Genomic DNA, 22843 nt, shown 5'->3' on the forward strand with positions numbered 1-22843 from the left:
GTATTAGTAAACGATCTAAGTACCGTCACATCGAGCTTAGGAAAGCTTAAGGTGCCTCTCAGTACATCCATGCTTACATTAGCTGAAACACAATCGCTAGTTGTGAAATTACTAACCATGGTAGCGAACCACACTGCAGAGGATTTTGTGAAGCTCGCTAACTACACAGGGGAGCTTGGCAAAGACATTGCACTCGCTATCCAATGCTCTCAGACGCAACAATGGGTACAGTCAGTAGCGGCAGGAATAATGAGAGAAGGAACGGCAGGTATATTACCTCAAGAAATAAGGGAAGCAATATTAAAGGACAATCATACTACACGATTTGAAAGGGACCATCAAGCTTGGTGGCAATTAGTAAACTTCACTTACGAACCTCAACAAGAACACGTTGAAGCTTATGTCCTCACCATTAGTGCGGCAGAGGAAAGAGGTATCTTTCCCATCCTCACTTTAGGGACAATACATCAAGATGTCATTGTCAGGCCAATAAACCATAACGTCTGGGCCAGTTATGATTACACCAAAAATAAGTGGCAATCGGTTAGCACAGAAGCATGCATCCCTAGAGGACAATTAGGCTATGTTTGCGAAAATGCTGTGGTAGAAGCCGAAGATTTATGCTTAGATGCTGAAAATAGTGTATGTACCTTAGAAATGCTTCCGCATGATAGAACACAATCACAAGTTTACTATATAGGAAATGGGTGTGCTTGCGTAAGGACAGCTTGTGACAACGTCACTATAGATAATTGCCTAGAAGAGACTAACAATACTAACTTTTGTGTATGCAACTTTACCAAGATCATAGGTTGTGATTTTCATTACACTGTCCCAATAACTACCCAACAGCTAATTAACGCAAATTTCAACCTATATCAAGAGATACCGAAATTACAAATAGGGATGGACGTCAAAATTCTCAAAGCAATGCTAGCACACCCTGAAGTAAAGAAATTGGTGCAAAAGGTGAATCAAACAACTAAACGAATGGTATGGCAGATAGAACACAATTCAGAAAGGATAAAGAACGTCCTGACCGAAGTAGAACAAGTAGGCCAGCATCACTGGTGGGACATCTTTACAGGATACTCCCCAACAGCTACACAGGTCTTCCATTACCTGGTGCACCCAATGCTAGTAGTAATTATAGCTTTGTTATTACTAACTCTTACAAACATTTGCTTGTGGTGGAGACTAAGGGGCATAATGAAGAGGACCCAAATGATTTGGGCAATGGCACAAGCCTATCGGTGTCCTGTGAGACCAGAACTTGACGAAAGAATTCGTAAGTTATAAGAAAAGGGGGGAATGAAGCCCCAAAGCAGATAGCCTCCAAGAAATAATGAGTTAAAACATAGAATGTGAGGCATTTGAAGAAGGCATAATATTAGGAAACACATAGAGCAATTAATCAGCTAAAGCATGGAACACAAGGACAGGAAGGAGATAGGAATAGGGGGAACTGATGGGCTAAGCATGTTCAGAGCCAACAATGTCAAACTGACCCTAAGAACTCTGCCAAGCTATAGAGACCAAGCCAAGTACACCGGGAATTAACCAAATTAGGGAAGAGGTTCAAAAGTTTAAAGAGGAAGACTCATCGGAAAGACCCCATCTATGATGAAGGCAACAGGAACGACCACCTGAAAATTCCCCAAAGAGATGTCTCCACCTACGCTCCGCCTACACCACGCCCCATATGAATATGCATGATTATGTATCTGATCTGATGTAATCCTATACCCAAAATTGTATATAAGGCTTGCTTTTGCTATGTGAACTCAGAAATCCACTTCGTGATTTCTCCGACGCGTCGTAATAAAATACCTCCTGCTTATCTGACTTAGGCTGAGTCTCTTAAGCAGTTATTCTCGCCTTTTGGGGCAAAATTCGGCATCAAGACATTAATTCAAAAAGAACCCTAACCCCAACCCCAACAACAACCCCAACCCTAACCCTAACTGGGGTCGTGTTTTCCTAATTTTCCCCATTTTTCCCCCAATGTTTCCCCACCGTGTCTCGGATTCCCCCCCGATATTCCTTCCGGGGATCCCCGGCCGTGTCCATTTCTTTACCCCGATCCCGCCCGGCCGTGCCCGGTTCTTTACCCCGATCCCACCCGGCCATGCCCGGTTCTTTTCCCCGATCCCACCCGGCCGTGCCCGGTTCTTTTCCCCGATCCCGCCCGGCCGTGTCCAGTTCTTTACCCCAGTCGTGCCCGGCCGTGCCCCGTTCTTTTCCCCGATCCCGCCTGGCTGTGCCCGGTTCTTTGCCCCGATCCCGCCCAGCCGTGCCCGGTTCTTTACCCCGATCCCGCCTGGCTGTGCCCGGTTCTTTTCCCCGATCCCGCCCGGCTGTGCCCGGTTCTTTTCCCCGATCCCGCCCGGCCGTGCCCGGTTCTTTTCCACGATCCCGCCCGGCTGTGCCCGGTTCTTTACCCCGATCCCGCCCGGCCGTGCCCCGTTCTTTTCCCCGATCCCGCCCGGCTGTGCCCGGTTCTTTACCCCGATCCCGCCCGGCCGTGCCCGGTTCTTTACCCCGATCCCGCCCAGCCGTGCCCGGTTCTTTGCCCCGATCCCGCCGGGCCGTGCCCGGTTCTTTACCCCGATCCCGCCCGGCCGTGCCTGGTTCTTTTCCCCGATCCCGCCCGGCCGTGCCCGGTTCTTTGCCCCGATCCCGCCCGGCCGTTCACGGCCCTCACCCGTCCCCGTGCCCGGGCCGGCCCTGGGGCTCTCCCTTGCTGGCCCCGGGCGGGTGCGGGAGAGAGAAAATCCAGTAAAATGGAACAAAACCCAATCCAACCGTGCGGGGTCTCGGTGGGGTTTGGGGTGCACAGCTGGGATTTGGGGCGTGCGGGTGGCACCTTGGGCTCCCTCCCGGGTGGGGTTTGGGGTCAGCTGGGGCCGGTTCGGGGCTCCCGTCGACAGAGGAGCCGGGCCCGGTCGGAGGAGTCCGCAGGGGATTTGGGGGCAGCTGAGCTGGTTTTGGGGGAAACGGGGGCATTTTGGGGGCTCCGAGATGAATGCTGGGATCACCTGGGGGCATTTTGGGGCTCCCGAGTGGGTTTTCGGGGCACTTGGAGGCATTTGGACAGTCCCGGAGGGATGCTGAGCTGAACTTGTGGCCGTTGCAGCTCAGCAAGGAAAGAAAAGGTAAAACAGAAAGCCTGAAAGCCAGGCAGAAAGAAATTCCTAATTTTTAACCCCAAAAATGCCGGTTGGAGCCCTAAACACTTCCAGATTTTCTCCCTGCAAGGACCCAAAATTCCCATTTCCCCCCCTTTCTCAGGCCCTACAAATGCAGGATTTTACCCCAAAAATCCGGAGATCCATCGCTGAAAGATTCGGGTTTTGAAGCCCAGAAATGCCGGGCTTGAACCCCAAACAATCCGATTTTGAACCCCAAATCTTCCCCAATTTGTTTCGCCTTCCAGGGCCCAAAGGTCCCGGTCTGGAACCCCCAGAGTCGCGATTTTCAAGCCAAACATTCCCAGGTTTTCACCCCCAAAATCCCCACCCAAATGCATGCCCAGAACGGGGGGGATTGAAGCCCAAAAGCCCCGACTTTTCGGGCCGGAGTTCCGGGAATTTCCCGCCGAAATGCCCCGGATGTTTCCCGCCAAAATGCTCAGGGCTTGCGGGCGCGGCAATGGTGGCGGCGGGATCGGCCCGGCTCAGGTTGGGGGTGTCCGCGGGGGGTTTGGGGGGAATCGGGGGGATTCTGGGGCTGCTGGGGGGATCGGGGGGCTGCCAGGCCGGTTTTGGGGTGAATCGGGGCCGTTTCTGGACTCCCATCGAGCGCGGCCGAACCGAGCGCGGCATAGGCGGCGGCGGGAAGGGGGCGGGGGGGCAGCGGCGGCGGGAGCGGCCGGGGCGGGGCGGAGGTGTCCGGGGGGGATTTTGGGGGGATTTGCGGGGACTCTGGGACAATTGGGGGGATTTTGGGGCTCCGAGGCCGGTTCTGGGGGGGATTTGGGTGGGTTCTGGGCTCTCATAAGCGGCGCCGAGCCAAGCGCGGCAGAGGCGGCGGGGGAGGGGGGGCGCAGCAGCGGGAGCAGCCGGGCCAGGGTGGAGGCGTCCGGGGGGGGATTTGGGGGGAATTGGGGGGGATTTGGGGATGGTAGCCGAGGCTGGAGGGGTCCTGAGGCGATTTTGGGGGTAGTTGAGGCTTTTTGGGGGGAACTGGGGGGGGGGTTTGGGGCTCCCGGGTGAGGTTTTGGGGGGGTCCGTGAGGGGTCGTGGGCGTCCTGGATGGGATTTGGGGAGATGGGAGGGATTTTGGGGTGAATGTGGGGGATTTGGGGGCCGGCAGGTGAATCTTGGGGGGGAATTGGGCCATTGTGGGGGTCCCGAGTTGCTTTTCCCAATCTTTACCCCCAAGTTCCCGATATTTCGGCCGTCGGTGCCTGCGCCCGTTCCCCGCCGGCCCCACAAGCCCCACGTCCGAGCCCCACGCGCCCCCGGGACGGCCCCTGCGCCTGCCCCAACATGGAAAAGGGGAGCGCAGAAATAAATAGAGGAAAACATCTTGGATTGTTTCTTTCGTTTTCATTTCACTTCTGGAAAGCTGTTTCTGTTTTCCAGGAATCTTCTCCTGTCTGCTCTTCCCAAGAATCTCTCATGGAGAACAAGGTCAAGCTTCTGTCGCAAGATTTGCCACCAGGAAATGATGCCACTGGTGAAGTTTTCATGGTGACTGTTTGTGCTTGCTTAGGGCTAATTTTGGGAGGAAACCTCCAAAAGGGGTCCGCCTAGAAAGCGAATTCAAGCAGCCCCTCCCCCTACTAGTTCAGGAAAAGACTTCCCTTGAGAAAAGTGAAAAAAAACCCCAGTTTATTTCACAAGTGAAGTATTCACAAGCATGAAAAATGAATAATATTAAATAAAGCCTCGGACAGTGCTGAAGAGATGGCAAATTCAGGAAGTCCTTTTTGTGGGTTGTAGTTGGCTCCCTCGGTCTCTTCTAAGTCCCTCTGGTGCTGGAATGCAGCGTCCCCGAGCTCGGGGGGCCACAGGTGTGAGCTGCTGCTGCCGGTGTTTGTCTGGGTTTTCAGTCCAGAGCAGGTGTAAACAGTTCCAAGAAAAAGGAAAGTCACAGTTCCTCCACAGAAAGAGGAACTTCTCTTCCTAAGCTAGCTAAAACCAAATTGCTAGACCTGGGCTGTGAAGGCTCCGGGAAATTTCCAAATCTGGGCACTGGCGGTCCCAGCAAACACCAGAGCTGGATGGTGCTGGTGCCAGAACCTGCAAATTTCCAAACTTTGGCTTTCTGTGCCAGCAAATCGCTGCACTTGGGCTGTGCCAGCACCAGGAAGTTTTCAGATCTGGGCGCTGGCGCTGCCAGCCAACACCAGATGTGGGTGGCGTCATTGCCAGCGACAGAAATCTGCCAGATTTGGGCTCTGCTGGCACCGGGAAATTTCCAAATCTGGGTTCTGGTTACATGACACACAAGATGTGGGGGTGGTGCCAGAGCCAGTAAGAGGAAGCTGCCACAGGTTTTGGATTTCTGTGCCAGCAAATTGCTGCACTTGGGCTGTGCCAGAATAGGGAAATTTCCAGATCTGGGCACTGGCAGTGCCAGCAAACAGCCCATTTCAGGCTCCAGGAAGGACTGGATCTGGATGCCTTCCTCTTTTCTTTCCTTCTTTCCTTCCTTCTTTCCTGGGGTCCTGCGGCCAGCAAACTCCCGATTGGGCAGTGCTGGCAAGGGGAAATTGCCAGGTTTTAGCTTTCTTTGCCAGCAAATTGCTGGACATGGGTGGTGCTAGAAGAGAGAAATTTCCAGATGTGGGCACTGACAGCGCCAGCGCACACCAGATCTGGGTGAGGGATGAGCTGGCACTGAGAAATTTCCTGATGGTAATTTTCTGTGCCAGCAAATTGCTGGAATTGTGCTGTGCAGGCATCTGAAACATTCCTGATCTGGGTACTGGTGGTGTCAGCAAACCCGAGATCGGGTTGCTGTAGGTACCAGATCTTTGCTTGGTTTTGACTTTCTTTGCCAGCAAGTTGCTGCACTTGAGCTGTGCCAGAATATGGAAATAACAAGATGTGGAAACTGGCAGTGCCAGCAAACACCACATTTCAGGAAGGATTGGATCTGGACCCGTTCCCTCCCTGCCTCCCTCCCTCCACAAGGTGCCAGAGGGGCTGGACAGCAGCCAGACAGAAAGGGACCTGGGGGCACTGATGGACAGCAGGCTGGACATGAGCCAGCAGTGTGCCCAGGTGGCCAAGGAGGCCAATGGCTCCTGGCCTGGCTCAGGAATGGTGTGGCCAGCAGGAGCAGGGCAGGGATTCTTCCCCTGTGCTCAGCACTGCTTGGGCAGCACCTCGAGTGCTGTTTGCAGTTCTGGGCCCCCCAATTTTGGAAGGACATGGAGGGGCTGGAGCGTGTCCAGAGAAGGGCAACAAGGCTGGGGAGGGGTCTGGAGCACAAGTCCTGTGAGGAGCAGCTGAGGGAGCTGCTGGGGTTGTTTATCCTGGAGGAGAGGAGGCTCAGGGGAGACAAGGCAGTGTCAGGGCACAGGGTGGACTTGATGATCTCCATGGCCTGTTCCACCCTTGCTGATTCTGAGATTCTCTGAAACCACCCTTGGAGCAGTTGCACGATGAGCCCTGGGCCTCCTCTTCAGCAGCTCCAGCAGCCCAGGTCCCTCAGCTTCTCCTGCCAGCCCCAAAGCCCATCCTGTCAGTCCTGCAGAGCCTCTGCAGCCCCTCCTCACTGCCCAGAACAGGGAGCCCCAGAGCCAGACACAGCAGCCCAGATGTGCCCCCCTGGCCTGGGGTGCCTCTGGCAAGGGAACAGCACCAGGCACTGCAGGAGCCTGCAGACAATTGATCTGAAGGCCAAAGCTCCTTAGCTCCTTCTGAAAGAGCAGGAACGGTTCCTCATTCCAGAGTGGTGGAATGCTGGGCACCGCAGCTCCGGGTGAGGACTGGACACAAGTTTGCTCCCACTGAGTGCTGGGATGGGTTCTGCAGGAGCTCTGGGCTCCTGTGCTTGCCAGGCACAATGAGGAGAGAAGGAGCCAAGTGCACTGATGTGGAAATGGATTTGTAGAAAGGTTTTAGAGCCTAATAGAAGGCCCACACAGTATGAATTTCTATATAAATCTTGGGACAAGAAATGGTAACTTTAAAATGCCATGGAATAGGACAGATATTGTTGAGAGAGAAATGGAGCTAGAAAAATGTTTCAAAAGATGGCCTTGCAAATAAGACTTTGGAAAAATAGAGCTATGAAAGATGCATTGTAGTAGGACCCACAAGGGGTAGTTTTAAATAATTGGTTTTAAGGCATTCACAACATGGCAAGGCAAAAGGCTGATAGACCAAGAATATTGTAATTAGGAAATAGTTGGCTTCTGATTGTGATGGCGTGAATTATGTGTATTGTCTTACCCTTCTCGTGAGACTGAAAATGGAATAAAAGTTTTTAAAGCACCTCTCAGTGTCCCAAATGATCTTCATGCAAGCATGCAGTAAAGAACTGCTCCTGCTATCCCAACGAAGCGTTTGCTTTGGCACTTAGACTCTTCCCATTCATCTTTTGATGCAGACACTTCAGGTTTTCTCTCACACCCCTGCAAGGCTGGCAGTCTCTGTTTCCCATTTCCTGTTCTTCCCTAGAGATGGTGCAGTGGCTGCCTTGAAACAAAAAGCCCTGAGATCTGGACAGCTTGAAGGAGCATGAAATGCTAATTAAGTGCTCATATTGGTAACACCCAGGTCTGCACTGCCCAGTGCTCTGGAGCAGCAGCAGCAGGACCATGCATCATTCCTGTTGGTGGATGTTCATGTTTCTGGTGTGCAAGAGCAATGACTTTGAGGAGGGACAAAAATGCCCCTCTTCAGACAGTGGGTGTGCAAGGAGATGTGAAGTTTCATAGCTTTTTCTAGGATATTTCAGAAAGATCTAAGAGAATATTGTGGCATGGAGCAGGTCCCTAAATTTATCTCCAGAGAAATCCCCAAAGGGCACATTGACTCTGCTGCTGATGGCAACCCCATAAGCTCATGGACCAGTTTTCCCTGCAACGTTCCACCCTGCCTGGGCTTTACTAGGCCGGGACTAGACCCAGAGCTAAGCAAACACAGGCAGCCAGGTGACATTGTGTAACATCAGAAGCTGGCAACCATGAGGACTTTCCTGTCAAAAGGTTACAGTTTGCACTGGGCCCAGTAGTGTTTTTCCTTAGGGCAAAGCAAATTGAAATGTGAAGTTTAAAAGCTTCATATTACTATGAAAGGAAACTTCAGAATAATTTCTGGAAGGGCAGCATTGTCAATGACCATGCAGCCCACCAACAGCTGGAGCTGAATCCAGAATTGCTTCTTCCAGCTGGGCAGGAATTCATTCCGCTGGCAAGCACTGGTCCATGGGAACAAATGATCCCCTAGCTCTGGGCTGAATGGCAGCCAGGCTGCAGTGCAGATTTGAGGAGCCCTTGTCACTTGTTATTGGCCTCCCAGGGCACTCATCCTTCTGCAAACAAGGTGCAAACAACACAGCTGGAGTGCTGTTCCGGGTAAATATACATACAGGTGACTTTGCCAAAGCAGTGCATCATTTCCCAGTGAAATACATGACCTCTTCTTACCTATGGAATTGTGATTGAAGACACCTGTGAGCCAGATCAGTGGGAGATTGCAAAGGAGAAAAGCTTTGGGATTTGGGCACACTTCCCTTGGTTTCTTTGCTCAGGCCTTTGGTGAGCACAGAACACACCTAGGTAGAAAACCTTTGACTAGACAGGATCTTTTGGATCCATTGTCCCCCACACAGGTCAACAGGTGACTCTGCTGTAATGGCAAGAAACAAAGAGCAGCACAAATAACACAAAGAAAACATGGCCAAAGAGGAAGAGGAGAGGCCCAATGAGGAAAGGATGTGGTGAGACACTGGCACATCGAGTGAGCTGCACTCCCATAATCTCTAGGCTAGCAGGCCCTGGTCTCACATTCTCCTTCTGTTTTTTTCAATTTTGTTTATTTATTTACTTTTTTTCATCATCAAAATAAAATATATAGAATTAAAAATACGTCATCAAAACTTAAAGACAGAATCAAACCACATTAATTCAAAACTACATCTAAAGATCAGAACATATGTACAGCTGTAACTATGAAGCCTAATGCATCAATCCTAATCTGCAAACACTCTTCATACAGGCGGCAGCTTCTTCCTGACTTTGGAGGACAGGGAGCTCTTCTGGACGGGAGGCGAGGACTTTGTGGGTGAGGGAACGTCAGAAGTGTCCAGAGAAAACTTCTCGGTAAGACTGTAACCAGCCAGATCTGCAAAGCGGAGACACAAAGTTTAACAGAGGCCACAATGCAAACCTGAAGCATCTGAAGCTCCATATTTCATGGGACACATTTCCTGGAAATGTCCAAACAGCTGCACAGGGAAACATGCTCCTGCTGGCAGACACTGAGGCAGGCCAGGGCAAACCCTGAGCCACTTGCCCAGAGCTGGCACAGGCCCAGCCTGGCCTCTGGGCTGCCCTGGGACAGCAGGGAGCCCAGAGCCCTGTGCTCCCCAGGAATGGCTCAGCTGCACATGCACCCTCCTGCTCCTCTGCCTGCCCCACAGCTCAGCAGCCCCACAGCTCCAGGGGCACTGGCAGCAGCACAGCTCATTGCAGGGGCACATGCAGGGCACAGCTGTTCCCTGGCAATGTGCACAGCCTCTCTGGGCTGCCACAAGACCCTTCCTGCCAGCAGAGATTGGCCCAGCTCCCCCCTCACCTCTGCGTGAGGCTGAGCCATGATTGCCTTCACCTTATCCTCCATCTGGAGTTGCTTCAGGCCCCCCATGCCATGACTAGGAAGGGCAATGGAGAGAGCAGGGGCAGATGCACACCCTTCCTTAGGATTTTGTCATTTTTGGCACAGCTAAAAAGGCAAATCCAGAGGTGTCCAACTCAGCGCTTCCTCAGCTTTCTGGAGAACATCTCGCCTTCACCAGCCCAGCATTCTGGAGAGGTTTTCTCGCACATGTGGAGGCTTGCTGGCAGCACATTCCTTCAGCTGGGTGCCCATCACCTTGCAGAGGGCAGAGGCCAGCTTGGTGGCCACGGTGCGGACGCTGGCGCTCCGCACAGGCAGCGCCTTGTTCTCCAGGCAGGACCAGAGCACGGGCAGGGCGTCGCGCTGGGCGACTCCAGGGCTCCTGGCATGAACCCCCTGCACAAGCACTGCCGGGACAGAGACACAGCTCCTTACCCACCAGCCTCCCTGCAACAAGGATCTGCCTCTGCTTCTGCTTCTTGCCAGCCTCTCTGGCCAAGAGCAGCAAAACAGCACCCAGAGCCCCTTGGTCCAGAAACGGGCAAAGCAGCTGAGCATCCTGGAAACAGAACCACCCACCCCTCAGCACTAACTGCTCTCACCAGAGCCTTGTCCCTGCGGCAGACTTCCTACCTTTACTAAATTATTTCACAATCTCTGCATGAGCAATGAATGAAATGTCCAATTGCCTTTTATTTCCATTAAGAAGTTGTCTAAACCCACACTGAATATTTGGAAATACACCATAAAGAGGAAATTGAGAGATTTCTAATAAAAGGAATTATTCCATTTTTGTAACTTTGATGTCAAGTGTCAAATGTCTAATCTGGCTCTTCCCTGTGCTCAGTGGCACACAGCAAAGGGCAGGGTTAGAACACACCTCAAAACTCCAGCCCACCAGAGATGGCTGCTGCCTGACAGCTGGATGAGAAACATCAGTGGCCAGCTGGGGTCTTTGGCAGAATGCTTTTGGGGCTTCCAGCAAAGACCTGGTTCAAACCTCAGGGTGTCTTAGATAATTACCCAGACCCCATTGCCTTGGCATTTGGGCATTTTCACATTTTAATGCCACTTCCCCTCCCAATGTTAATGGCATTTTTCTTATAATATCCACTCAAATAGGGGCACAGAGAAAGAAAAATGCTACACAGGGGACTGAAATGTAACCAAAACATGAGTGTTTTCTCATATTGTCTCTGAAATCTCTCTGCCCATTTTCTGAACTGAACTATATCAAACACAGACAAATATTTACTACCAACAGGCTTCTTGCATGGCAGATTTGGCTGAGAGAACAAAAAACTGAAATGCTCTGGAGACCATTCTTGTTTTCTGATCAGACAAAATGTTATCTAGCAGCCATTTAATATTCTGTGGTGGAAGAGACTTCATTTTCTCTATGCTGTTAATCCGTCAGCAGTCATCAAAATTGAAACAGCTCCTGCAAGTACGCAAAACCAATTCTGCTAAGCAGGAAAGGGTTATGGTGCCCATTTTAAACTGGGAATTCATTTGAGTTTAAATGTAATTAAAGACATCGGTGACTACTGAACATGAGGAACAGCTGTCTGTTCCTACTAAATCTCAGAGGGAACATCTGCTTTTTCTAAAGTAGTCCTAATTTATTGTTAATTCCTTTATTTGAAAAAGAGATCAAAAGAACTGCTAAACTAAATTCCCTATTGCTGGAGATCTACTTTATTCAAATGCACTTTAAAAGGCCTTTGACATTCCCAATCACTGAACATGCCTTTTTGAGATTCCTAATGAAGACACAAAGTGTATTAAACCTTGCATTCAAAGATGTTGGCATAATTAGCAGTGGATTTAGCCCCAGTTAAAGCAAGGCTATCAATCATCTTCTCTGCTATATATTGAGATTATCCTTTTTCCATTCCTTGGCTCTGGCTGACACAGCAAGCTCCTCTGAGGAATCAATTATCAGCTGCATTTGTAGCATTTTGGGCAGCGCTGACCCAGGCAGACACTGTTTGCACACCCTGAAAGGCTCAGTCCAAGGCCCCTCTGACAGCACAGGCAGGAGCCTCAGCACTCTGCTTCTGTCCCTGTGCCCCAGAGGCTGCCTTGCACTAAACCCGTGCCTCTGGTACCTCTGTTGAGTTCTGGCCTAAGCTGTGACCCCCAGGCCCTGCACGGTTCAGCCTCAAAACTTTCCAAGAGAAAAACAAGAATTCTGTGAGGACAAAACAAACTGATGCCCTGAAACAGCATTGGCCACCATTTCCCCTCAAAGATCACAGATGTCCCTGAGCTCCCCAGAGAGGAGCCAGCTGGGGCATTTTTAGCCCTCCCTTTGCTGGAGGTGGTTCTGAGATGCCCCAGTGAGAGCTCAGCCCCAGGCCGAGCGCCGCCCCCATCTCAGGTGCTGCCCAGCTCTGCAGCAGCCAGGGAAAACCTGCCAAACCCACCTGCCTTGGCTATGGGGCAGCAGGGACACGCTCAGCACCTCCTGGTTTGGAGGAGCTGCTCTGCTGTCTGCTCACAGGCATTCCCTGTAAATGCTCCCTGGGAAGAGCTCTGGGCTCAGAAGGGGAGGCCAAGCCTGTGATACGCTCGGTGACATCCAGCAGGGCTTGGCCACTCAGGTGATTCCATTGGTAGCTGAACTCTTTCAGCAGGGACACTTTATCTACAAGGGAAACACACGTTCCTGCTCACTTTTCTCAGGTCATAGGAGAAAGAACAGTGGGGAGGGAAAGGGCAGTGCCAACCCCATTTTATAAAATAAAGTACATTTCTGCTGTGTTTTGAATCCTTTTCTTCTTTCCTTCAAGCCTACTTGGCAGGGTTTTAAATTCCAAAAGAAAAGCTCTCCTCTTACATTTGTAAATCCAAAGTTGTCTGCTGTAGCTGGAGCTGTGTTAAAACATTTCACATCAGGGACCTCAGGAGTTCAGTCACATGGAAGCAGTGAAAAGGGTTTGCATCCCAGAGCACAAAGGAAGAGCCCCATACTTGGGTCACAGAAAGGCACTGAGTCAAGACAGTTCCTGAGTTCAGAGAGCAGCTGGGGAGGAGAAAGTGGAAGCTCCCCTTGAAGACCTGCCTCTTCAACACTCCTTTTTTCAGGCATATTTCCCCAGTGCAGCATTCTCAGAGCTGACATAAATCTGTGCGGCAAAGGAGTTTAGAGCAGCCCTTGCCTATGTAGTTAATTGCTGTGGCCATCTTGCCCCATGCAAAACAACACGTGGAACAAGGCATCCTTGACAGCTGGGTTTATACCTGTTTGATATAAAGAAATGAACTTGGGGAATCACAAGTTCCCCTTTGAACATAGAAGACAAAGAAGAAAAGTGGAAAATAGGCAGCTAATGCCTCTAATGTAGAGCCTCCCAGGTGGCTGCCCTGCAGAAGCTCTGATGGGTCAGTGTCCCTTCATGCCAACACCAAAGCTGTTCATTTGGGAAGTCAGACGGGGCCCAAGCAAACTCCAAACTCCCTTTGCCTCTGAACTGTAGCAGAGCTGCAGCCCAGGACTTGCTCTTCAGACAAGCAGCACAGAGCCAAGGGCTCCTGGGACTGTTGGGAAATGCTGATCCCATTCCAGCCTGTTGGGGATGGTGCATAAGGACTGCACCTGCACAGCCTCTGGTGGGTGTCAGCTGCAGTGTTCCTCAGACAAGAGCAGCTGTCGAGGCACTCAGCGCTCTCTTGTGCAGGAGAGACAGAGACGAAGCTGAGGAGAGTCCCTGCCAGGGCTCAGCCTTACCCAAATGAGCAATGGATTCTCCCAGTGCTTTCACAGCTGCCCCACGAACCCTGGGATCCTTTGAGTTCAGGTTCTTTGTTATTCCCTCCACCAAACCAATGATCACCGGGTTCAGGGCATCTTTCAGGGCCCCTGTGATTTCAGCCAGCACGTCCAGTGCCCTCTGCTTCACTTTCTTGTGGCTGTCAGATATTCTCAGGACAAAATATTCAAAAATCTGTGAAGAGAACAAGCAACGTGAAGGCTGGATTCAAATGTCCTTGTTTGAAGAGTGGATGTAGCAGTCAGCAATGTCAAAGATGAAAGTGATCCTTTCTGTCAGGTCAGCACTCCCTTTCACAATTTCACTGTTTTCCCGTGGGCCGCTCACTGGAATGGTGGTGCAACCTCATGCTGGTTGAAAGATTTTCTTCTGTTTCTAAGAGGTTTGGCTGGGGACTGAATAGTTCCTATGGTATTTTTCTCCATCTATAAATCATTAAATCCATTCCATTTATTAATGCTAAAGAGTGCCTTTGCTTTGAATGGAAGCAGATGTTTACAATTCCTGGTTTTCTATACAGTTGCCTGAAGTACTGAGGGCAGTTATGATTTTGCCAAAACTATGGCTGGAGGAGATCTAAGTTTTCTTTTGTTTGTCTCAGAGGCAGTGCCAGGAGAAGAGCAGGGCTCTGATCATCTCTTCCAGGATCCAGACTATTACAGCGACCTGATGAAGGTCTTCAGGGGTGAGAGAAGTGGACGAGAATCTTGTTTGATGATCAGAAGGCTGGATTTATTGATATATAATATATAATACATTATACCTATACTAAAAAGAATAAAGAGAGACGTTGCAGAGGCTGCTAAGCTAAGAATAGCATAGAAAAGAATGAATAACAAAGTTCTGTGTCCAGCAGAAAGGAAGGACAAACTCTCCTGTAAGTGGTCAGCAAATCCAAACACAGAAGCCAAATCACCGCTGCACCTGTTACATTCCACACCAGCCAATAACAATTGTTTACATTCTTCTTCTGGGGCCTCAGCTTCCCAGAAGATGAACAAATCCCAAAGAAAGGATTTCTATGAAAAAATGTCTGCGACACCAGACCATTTCTCTAGGTAACAGGTGGACTTCTGAAATGTAATGTGCTGTACAGCTCTCATTACAGTAGGTTCAGTCCCTTGATAGCCACATTATCAGGCAGCTTTTCCTGGAAAAAGGGAAAAAGCAGCTACTGGGAGGAGAAGGCAGAGATGAGTCCTTAGCTGTTTTCCTCCTTTTCCAAAGAGAAAAAAAGACCCCAAGAAGGGTGAGCACTGTCTTTACCAAGAGGAATAGGAACAAGGATGGAAATGAGTAGCACGAGCTGTGCCTGTGTAAGACAAGATGGAGTATATAGAAGTATTCTTTGAAAAAAAACAGCTGGGTTTAAATCAACCCAGCCTGATTCTTCTCTTCCCTATGCAAACCCATTTTTGGTCTAGAGAACAATTGCCATGCTTTCATGGATTCCCTTCACTTCACCCAGCTGGGAGTAGGAGAGAGCAGCAGTTACACCAGCAGAAAATTCTGCCATCATCTGATGAACAGCATCAATAGGCACCTGCCAGACAAATACAGCTGGACTGAAATAACTTGTCCTGAAGCCTGGACCTGAATTACATTTGTCTGGGTGAGAGGGACCAGCGTGTCCCAAAAAGCCAGGACAGAGTGCCAAGACACACTGAATTAACTTTGCTGCTACAGGTTTAGGAAAGGAGCTAAAGGAAAGGAGCAGCGAAGATACCCCACATACTTGGGCAATGTTAGTGGAGATGAGCTGGGGGCTGTTTTTGCACAGGTCTAGGAGGAGTTCCACTCCTTCCATCCGTGCCTGAAACCTCTTGGCTTCCAGGAGATGGTGAAGCTTCTGGAGCAGCTCCGTTTCTTCCACAGCTGGAGGTGACGTGACCTGGGCTTTTGCACGGGGTAGGAGGTGTCCATCAGAGGGAGATTTCACCCTGGGAAATAAAACCAAATGAGGACCTGGTGGTGATAATTATCGTAGCATGGCATCCCCATAGTGGAAATAATTAGCATTGACTCCATCATTCCAGAAGGCTGATCCATCACTTTATTACACTATACTATACTATACTATACTATACTATACCATACTATACTATACTATACTATGCTATGCTATGCTATACTATACTGAAACTCATCGCCCTCACAGACAGTCTGATACTGAAGCCCCAAAGCAGATAGCCTCCAAGAAATAATGAGTTAAAACATAGAATGTGAGGCATTTGAAGAAGGCATAGTATTAGGAAACACATAGAGCAATTAATCAGCTAAAGCATGAAACACAATGACAGGAAGGAGATAGGGATAGGGGGAACTGATGGGCTAAGCATGTTCAGAGCCAACAATGTCAAACTGACCCTAAGAACTTTGCCAAGCCATAGAGACCAAGCCAAGTACACCGGGAATTGACCAAATTAGGGAAGAGGTTCAAAAGTTTAAAGAGGAAGAGTCATCGGAAAGACCCCGTCTATGATGAAGGCAACAGGAACGACCACCCGAAAATTCCCCAAAAGAGATGTCTCCACCTACGCTCCGCCTACACCACGCCCCATATGAATATGCATGATTATGTATCTGATCTGATGTAATCCTATACCCAAAATTGTATATAAGGCTTGCTTTTGCTATGTGAACTCAGAAATCCACTTCGTGATTTCTCCGACGCGTCGTAATAAAATACCTCCTGCTTATCTGACTTAGGCTGAGTCTCTTAAGCAGTTATTCTCGCCTTTTGGGGCAAAATTCGGCATCATTTTCTGGCGACCCAGATGGGACCAGACAGGAGATCCGGGCCTTGAGGTCCTCCCGGGCCGGGTCCGGGGTCGGGATTCTCTGGGCGCCCCTGACGAATTTTTTTGTCAGAAGAGACCCCCCTGGACCGGCGCCTTGGTGGACGGAGGGTTCCCTGCATCTCCTGCTTCAATTAAGAGGTATTTTAATTGTTTATTGGTTTTATTGGTAGGGAAACGGGGGTCAGACGTGACCGCCCGAAGGGAAAGCTGGGGGACGCCCCGGTAACGAATCCCAGCTGGGTTAAAACCCCAGCATTGGGTTGCTAGCATTGGGCTGCTAGCATTGGGTTGCTAGCATTGGGTTGCTAGCATTGGGCTGCTAGCATTGGGTTGCTAGCATTGGGTTGCTAGCATTGGGCTGCTAGCATTGGGTTGCTAGCATTGATTGGCCAGGGTTAGATTCCCGGCATTGTTTTGTAGAGAAAAGGATAAAGTCCTGCTGAAAGAAGTATTTGTTCATCTTGGTATTTTTGGTCTGTATGGGAAACTGTTTTAACATTGTGTTTGATGTTGTAATACTGTGAATTAAGGGTTAAGAACTGAAACTGCTATCTGAAGAGGTCTGTCAGCCGGTGATCTTTTGTGTCTGTTCTATGTGTTTGTTGCAAAATTTTACAGAAAACATCTTGCTGCTCTCTCTATAATTTTTAGAAGAGAATAAGTTGATAGATATCCGGAAGAAAATTGTGACCCCCTGCAATTGTTATATTGTCTACGGCTGCGATTGTATGAATCTGGCAAACCGGTGTCTCATGGTCTGTAAGCGACCTCTTGTGACCAAACCTGGTAAAACAGTCTGTTCTGATATAGACCATAAGGTAGGAACTATTTTATAAAGGTGTGTGGGTATGGCTGAGAGTGAATGAGACGCAGCATCGCTGCGACGCGAGAAGCCAGGACAAAGCGACTGAAAATTGTGTGTGAAGTGTTAAACCAACACAGGGAATAACTATGGGAGGTCAACAGAGTACGAAGTGATGTATGCTGACATGTTCTTTACCCTAAGAAATAAACAGGAGTGGCAAAGAGAGTGCGGGGTAAACGTAGCACCTCAGGACCCCCTGGTACTCGCCCTGGAAAAGGATAAGAAAGGTTCGAAGCCTAAAGAACGTTGCTGTGATGCATGTAGTAGAAATGAGAAAAAGCAGAAAGCAGGTGCCAGAATTTTGGTGGCAGCAGTTCAAGAATTGCAGACAGTTTTGAATACAGAAAATTTGCAGGGAAAGACAAACAGTGGATGCCAGGATCTATTCTTAGGAACACAAGACCTGTGCATTTTTCCCGCAGCAAAAAAAAAAAAAAAAAAAAAAAAAAAAAAAAACACTTTAAAAATTCTTGCCCCACTTTGAAGGGTGCGGGACCTACCTGTTTTTATTGTCATAAAAAGGGGCACCTGCAAAAAAAATTGCAGAAAGAAACAGAAGAAACAGCAAGATGAGAAAACTTCTCAGGAGAATCAGAAAGGGCAAGAGTTTTGTTTAACGAAGAGGATCGAATTACACCTAGAAGAGCCCTTGATAATAAAACTAAGAGTAGGTCCTCAGAGTGAAGAATTTGTATTTTTAGTAAATACAGGAGTTTCTCGGTCAACAGTGATGAAATTACCCCAGGGATGTGAGATCAGTTGTGAACAAATCTCAGTAATCGGAGTTACAGGAGAAGCTTTCCCTGTTCCTGTAATAAAAGGAGTAAAAGTTGAAACGAATGACAAATTTGGAGTAAATGATTTATTGTTGATACCAGAGGCCGAGGAAGATATGTTAGGCAGAGATCTAATAATAGCCCTAAATTTACAGATAAAACCCTGTGAAGGAAAACTTGAAATTCATTCTTTACCTGAAGAAGACAATCTAGAAATTAATGACATGGGTTGGCATCCAGGTGAGGTAGAAAAAGGTTTAGAGTGAAGGAGTCTGGTCCCTTTAGTCCCTCCTGGTCGGGGCAAGCCTGTGGATTTTAAAAAGGCAAGAAGGGACTATTTATACAGACTCCAAATATGCTTTTAGTGTAGTACATACTTTTAAAGAAGTTTGGAAGGAAAGGGGACTTAAGGATAATAGAGTCAGAAAAATAATTTGGCTGATAAAAAAAAAAAAAGCAGAAGAGCGACCTCAAGAAAAGGAGATACTAAAATCATGACCTTACAAAAATAAAAATAGAAATCCAGCAGGAGACTCTTTCCCTCCTGCTAGTAAAATTGGTAGCTATAAGGAAATTAGGAGCAACATTTAAGGAGGAAAAGTGAGTTTTTCTTGATGATAGAATTATGATGCCAAAACCAGTGGCACATTAGATCTTAGATAACTTGTATAGACGGACATACTGGGATAACAAGAGCCTTTTGTGATCACCTTTTAAAATTTTTTTGGTGTATGGGGATATTTGAAATTAAAAGGCAAATTACCCAGGGGTGTCTCACCTGTTAAAAGGTAAATAAGAAGGTGTTTAAAAGCCCTCCCTCTGGAGGATGCAAAACAGCCTAGCGGCTATTTCAAAAGATCCAGGTTAATTCTGTAGACTTGCTTAAAGTAGGTCGGTGGAAATATCTGTTAATTATAGTAGATCAATTAACTCAGTGGGTTAAAGCACAGTTCAAACAGTACTTTTGGTTAATGCGGGAGCAACTTTTTCGGTTTTAAATCAAGAATTGGTACCTAAAAGTGATGAATTTGTACAAGTTGTGGGAGCAACAGGCCAACCAGAAAAAGCTTACTTTTTGAAACCTATCAAATACAGATTTGTATTTGCCAAATTCGCCAAAACCTCTACTAGGGAGAGACTTACTAGAGAACTTGGGAGCCATAATAAAGTTCAAAAAGGACAGATTTGAATTTCAAGTAAAAGAAGAACAACTGATTACAGCCCTAAGCCTAACAATCAGTTGTGTGAAACCTAAACCTGAGAATCACAATTTTGAGCGAGTCCTGAGCGAGGCATACCCATTAGTATGGGCTACTGATATACCTGGAAAATCAAAACAAGCAGCACCGATTGTTGTTGAACTTAAAGACGGGGCAAGACCGGTGGTAAGAAAACAATACCCTTTGAGAATAGAAGACAGGAAGGGGATTGAGCCCATAATCAAAAGGTTTCTGGAACTGGGGTTATTGGTAGAATGTGAATCGGATTTTAATACACCAATCTTGCCAGTAAAAAAAAAAAACCTAATGGAGCTTATAGACTAGTTCAGGACTTGAGAGCAGTAAACGAAATAACCAAGATATTACATCCTTTGGTTGCTAATCCATACACGCTTTTAACTAGACTCAAGGATAATTTGGCCTGGTTCACTGTATTAGACTTGAAAGATGCATTCTTCTGCCTTCCCTTAGCTCCCGAGAGTCAAAAGATTTTTGCCTTTGAATGGGAATCTGTAGATAAAGGAAGAAAGACCCAACTTACCTGGACGGTATTGCCCCAAGGATGGGCGAACTCCCCTACGATTTTTGGGAATCAGTTAGCCAAAGAATTAGAACAGTGGGAAAGGCCGCTGGGAGATGGCACCCTTCTGCAATACGTAGATGACCTCTTAATAGCAACAGTGACAGAGGAAGAATGCATTGAATGGACTATTTCCTTGTTAAATTTCCTGGGTTTAAGTGGATACCGAGTCTCTCAACAGAAAGCACAGCTGGTGCAAAAAGAAGTGGTGTACCTGGGATACGAAGTCTCCAGAGGACAGCGATCCCTGGGAGCAGCTAGGAAAGAGGCCATCTGTCAAATGCCTAAACCAGAGACAGTGAGAGATCTGCGCGCCTTTCTGGGGATGACAGGTTGGTGTCGGCTATGGATCTACCAGTACGGGATACTCGCTAAACCACTGTACGATTTGTTGAAAGAAACTAAGGATGTTCTAGTTTGGACTCCCGAGGCAGAAGGGGCCTTCAAGAAGTTGAAGCTGGAGCTAATGAGAGCACCGGCTTTAGGTCTCCCAGATGTATCAAAACCATTCTGGCTGTTCTCCCATGAACGACAAGGGATGGCCCTAGGAGTCCTGGCACAGCAGTTGGGAACACACAAGAGAGCTGTGGCCTACTTCTCCAAGCGATTGGATGAAGTAAGTAAAGGATGGCCAGGCTGTCTGAGGGCAGTGGCCGCAGTGATAATTAACATAGAAGAGGCCAGAAAGCTCACACTGGGCCAAAAGATGACTGTGTTAGTATCTCACACTGTGTCGGCTGTGCTGGAACAGAAAGGCAACCATTGGTTGTCCCCTTCCAGATTCCTAAAATACCAGGCCATCTTGGCTGAATCAGATGACGTAACCATTCAGGTAACTAACATTGTGAACCCAGCTTCATTTCTAGAAGGGAGAGCCCCAGCAGAACCCATCGAACACGACTGCCTGGAAACAATTGAAGCCGTCTATTCCAGTCGCCCAGATCTCAAAGAAGAGCCGCTCGAAGGTGCGGACAACTGGTTCTCAGATGGCAGCAGCTTCGTGAAGCAAGGAGTAAGAATGGCTGGCTATGCAGTCACCACTACAGAAAGGGTAATTGAGTCAAACCCCTTGCCTGCAGGGACCTCAGCCCAAAAGGCAGAGCTGATAGCTCTGACCCGAGCCCTGGAATTGGCAGAAAACATACAAATTAATATATGGACAGACTCTAAATATGCCTTCTCTGTTGTACATGCTCATGGGGCCATCTGGAAAGAAAGAGGACTATTGACTACACAAGGAAAAACAGTCAAACATGCAGAAGAGATTCTGCGATTGCTAGAGGCGGTCCAACTCCCAGCACAAGTGGCCATAATGCATTGTAAAGGACATCTGAAAGGTAACACTATTCCAGAAATAGGGAACAGGAAGGCAGATACAGAAGCTAAATTGGCTGCCACAAGGAAAAGAGAAGTGGAAATAGTGGCCCTAATACCAGGAGAGCTGGATACCAATATCCAGCCAGAATACCAAGAATCAGATCATAGATGGATTCAAAAGAATAAAGGTAAACTGTTAGACAGTGGATGGGGACAATTAGAAACAGGACAGTTGATAATACCAGGGAACATAATGTGGCAGATTGTGAAGGCGGAGCATGAAAAGGCCCATTGGGGTCTAGATCCGCTTTATCAACATTTGCGAGCCAGGATAGCAGGACCGAAATTATTTACTACTGTAAAGCACGTCACATCCCAGTGCGAGCGGTGTCTGAAAAGTAACCCGAACACAGGAACCAAAGTACATCAAGGAGCCATAAATCGAGGTAAATTCCCAGGTGAAGTATGGCAAATTGATTTTTCTGAACTCCCAAGAAAAGGGGGGTTTCGGTATTTGTTGGTACTAACTGATACATTTTCTGGGTGGCCTGAAGCATTCCCTTGTAGGACAAATAAGGAAAGAGAAGTGACTAAAGTACTGTTGAATGAAATTATTCCACGGTTTGGGGTACCAAAGAGCATTTCTTCGGATAGAGGTACACACTTCTGTGCAAAAGTGGTGAGAGCAATAAGCAAAGCATTACAAATCAAATGGCAACTACACACACCTTATCGTCCACAGGCCAGTGGGCAAGTGGAAAAGATGAATCATCTCATCAAACAGCAAATTGCCAAAATATGCCAGGAGACTAATTTGCAGTGGTATCAGGCTTTGCCTATTGCTCTGCTTAGGCTGAGAGTCAAACCAAGATCAAAAGAAAAGTTAAGCCCATTTGAAATTTTGTATGGTAGACCTTATGCTATGCAAGTTGTAAATGGGGACGCTATAGACCAAATCGGTAATCAGTATATTTATGATTATGTAATTACGGTGGGGAAACAGTTTGATAAGAATGCTACTGTGGTGATAGGGCACCAACCTAAACAACCCGACTGCAAATTGCATCCGTTTAATCCCGGTGATTGGGTGTATGTTAAGAATCTTTTAGGAAAACCCCTACAAGAGAAATGGGAGGGACCTTTCCAAGTACTGCTGACTACCTTCACTGCGGTTCGGATCAAGGAGCGACCCACGTGGATCCATTACTCACGAGTCAAGAAAGCTCCGGAGAATAAAAAAGAGGAGCAGACATCATGATCCTGACTCCACCTCAGATCTTCACAACCCTGATCATTGGACTAATGATAAGTATAGTGCTTCCCCAAGACTCTTCCCCAATAGACCCATGGTCTCATGCGCACCAGTGTATCCACCCAGAGTTGGGAACGAGAGGGCCCTATTTCGAGGTTTATGCCTTACGTAACAATCAGCCATATGCAAGTGAAGTGTGGGATCAGCCCTCCATGGTAGCATACAAGGGAGACCAAGTCCAAATTGGGTGTCGAGAACTTGACCCAGAGGAAGGGAAAACAAGGCGGCTAGTATTAACAATTAAACCCTTGATGCCAGCCTTTAAACATAACCTAATTACCTTTAGTCCAGTGAAAATGGGCAGGCCCACAGTCTGGATCCAGCAAAAAGGCCCAATTTCATGTCAGTGGAGCGACTTCAGGGAGGATCCACCTGGATCACAACAACCGATAAAGG

The 22843-nt window shown here is 48.2% G+C and overlaps 1 protein-coding gene across 1 annotated transcript; it reads left to right on the plus strand.

Moving 5' to 3' along the window:
* Positions 1 to 221: 221 nt before the first annotated feature.
* LOC131562082 (uncharacterized) lies at positions 222 to 22393 on the plus strand. The gene is given in 3 exon segments (XM_058811659.1): positions 222 to 225; positions 19114 to 19550; positions 19553 to 22393. Coding segments are annotated over 3 exon segments (3282 nt in total).
* Positions 22394 to 22843: the final 450 nt, after the last annotated feature.

The sequence above is a fragment of the Ammospiza caudacuta genome, chromosome 10 (assembly GCF_027887145.1).
Source record: "Ammospiza caudacuta isolate bAmmCau1 chromosome 10, bAmmCau1.pri, whole genome shotgun sequence".
In the NCBI taxonomy this organism is placed as follows: domain Eukaryota; kingdom Metazoa; phylum Chordata; class Aves; order Passeriformes; family Passerellidae; genus Ammospiza; species Ammospiza caudacuta.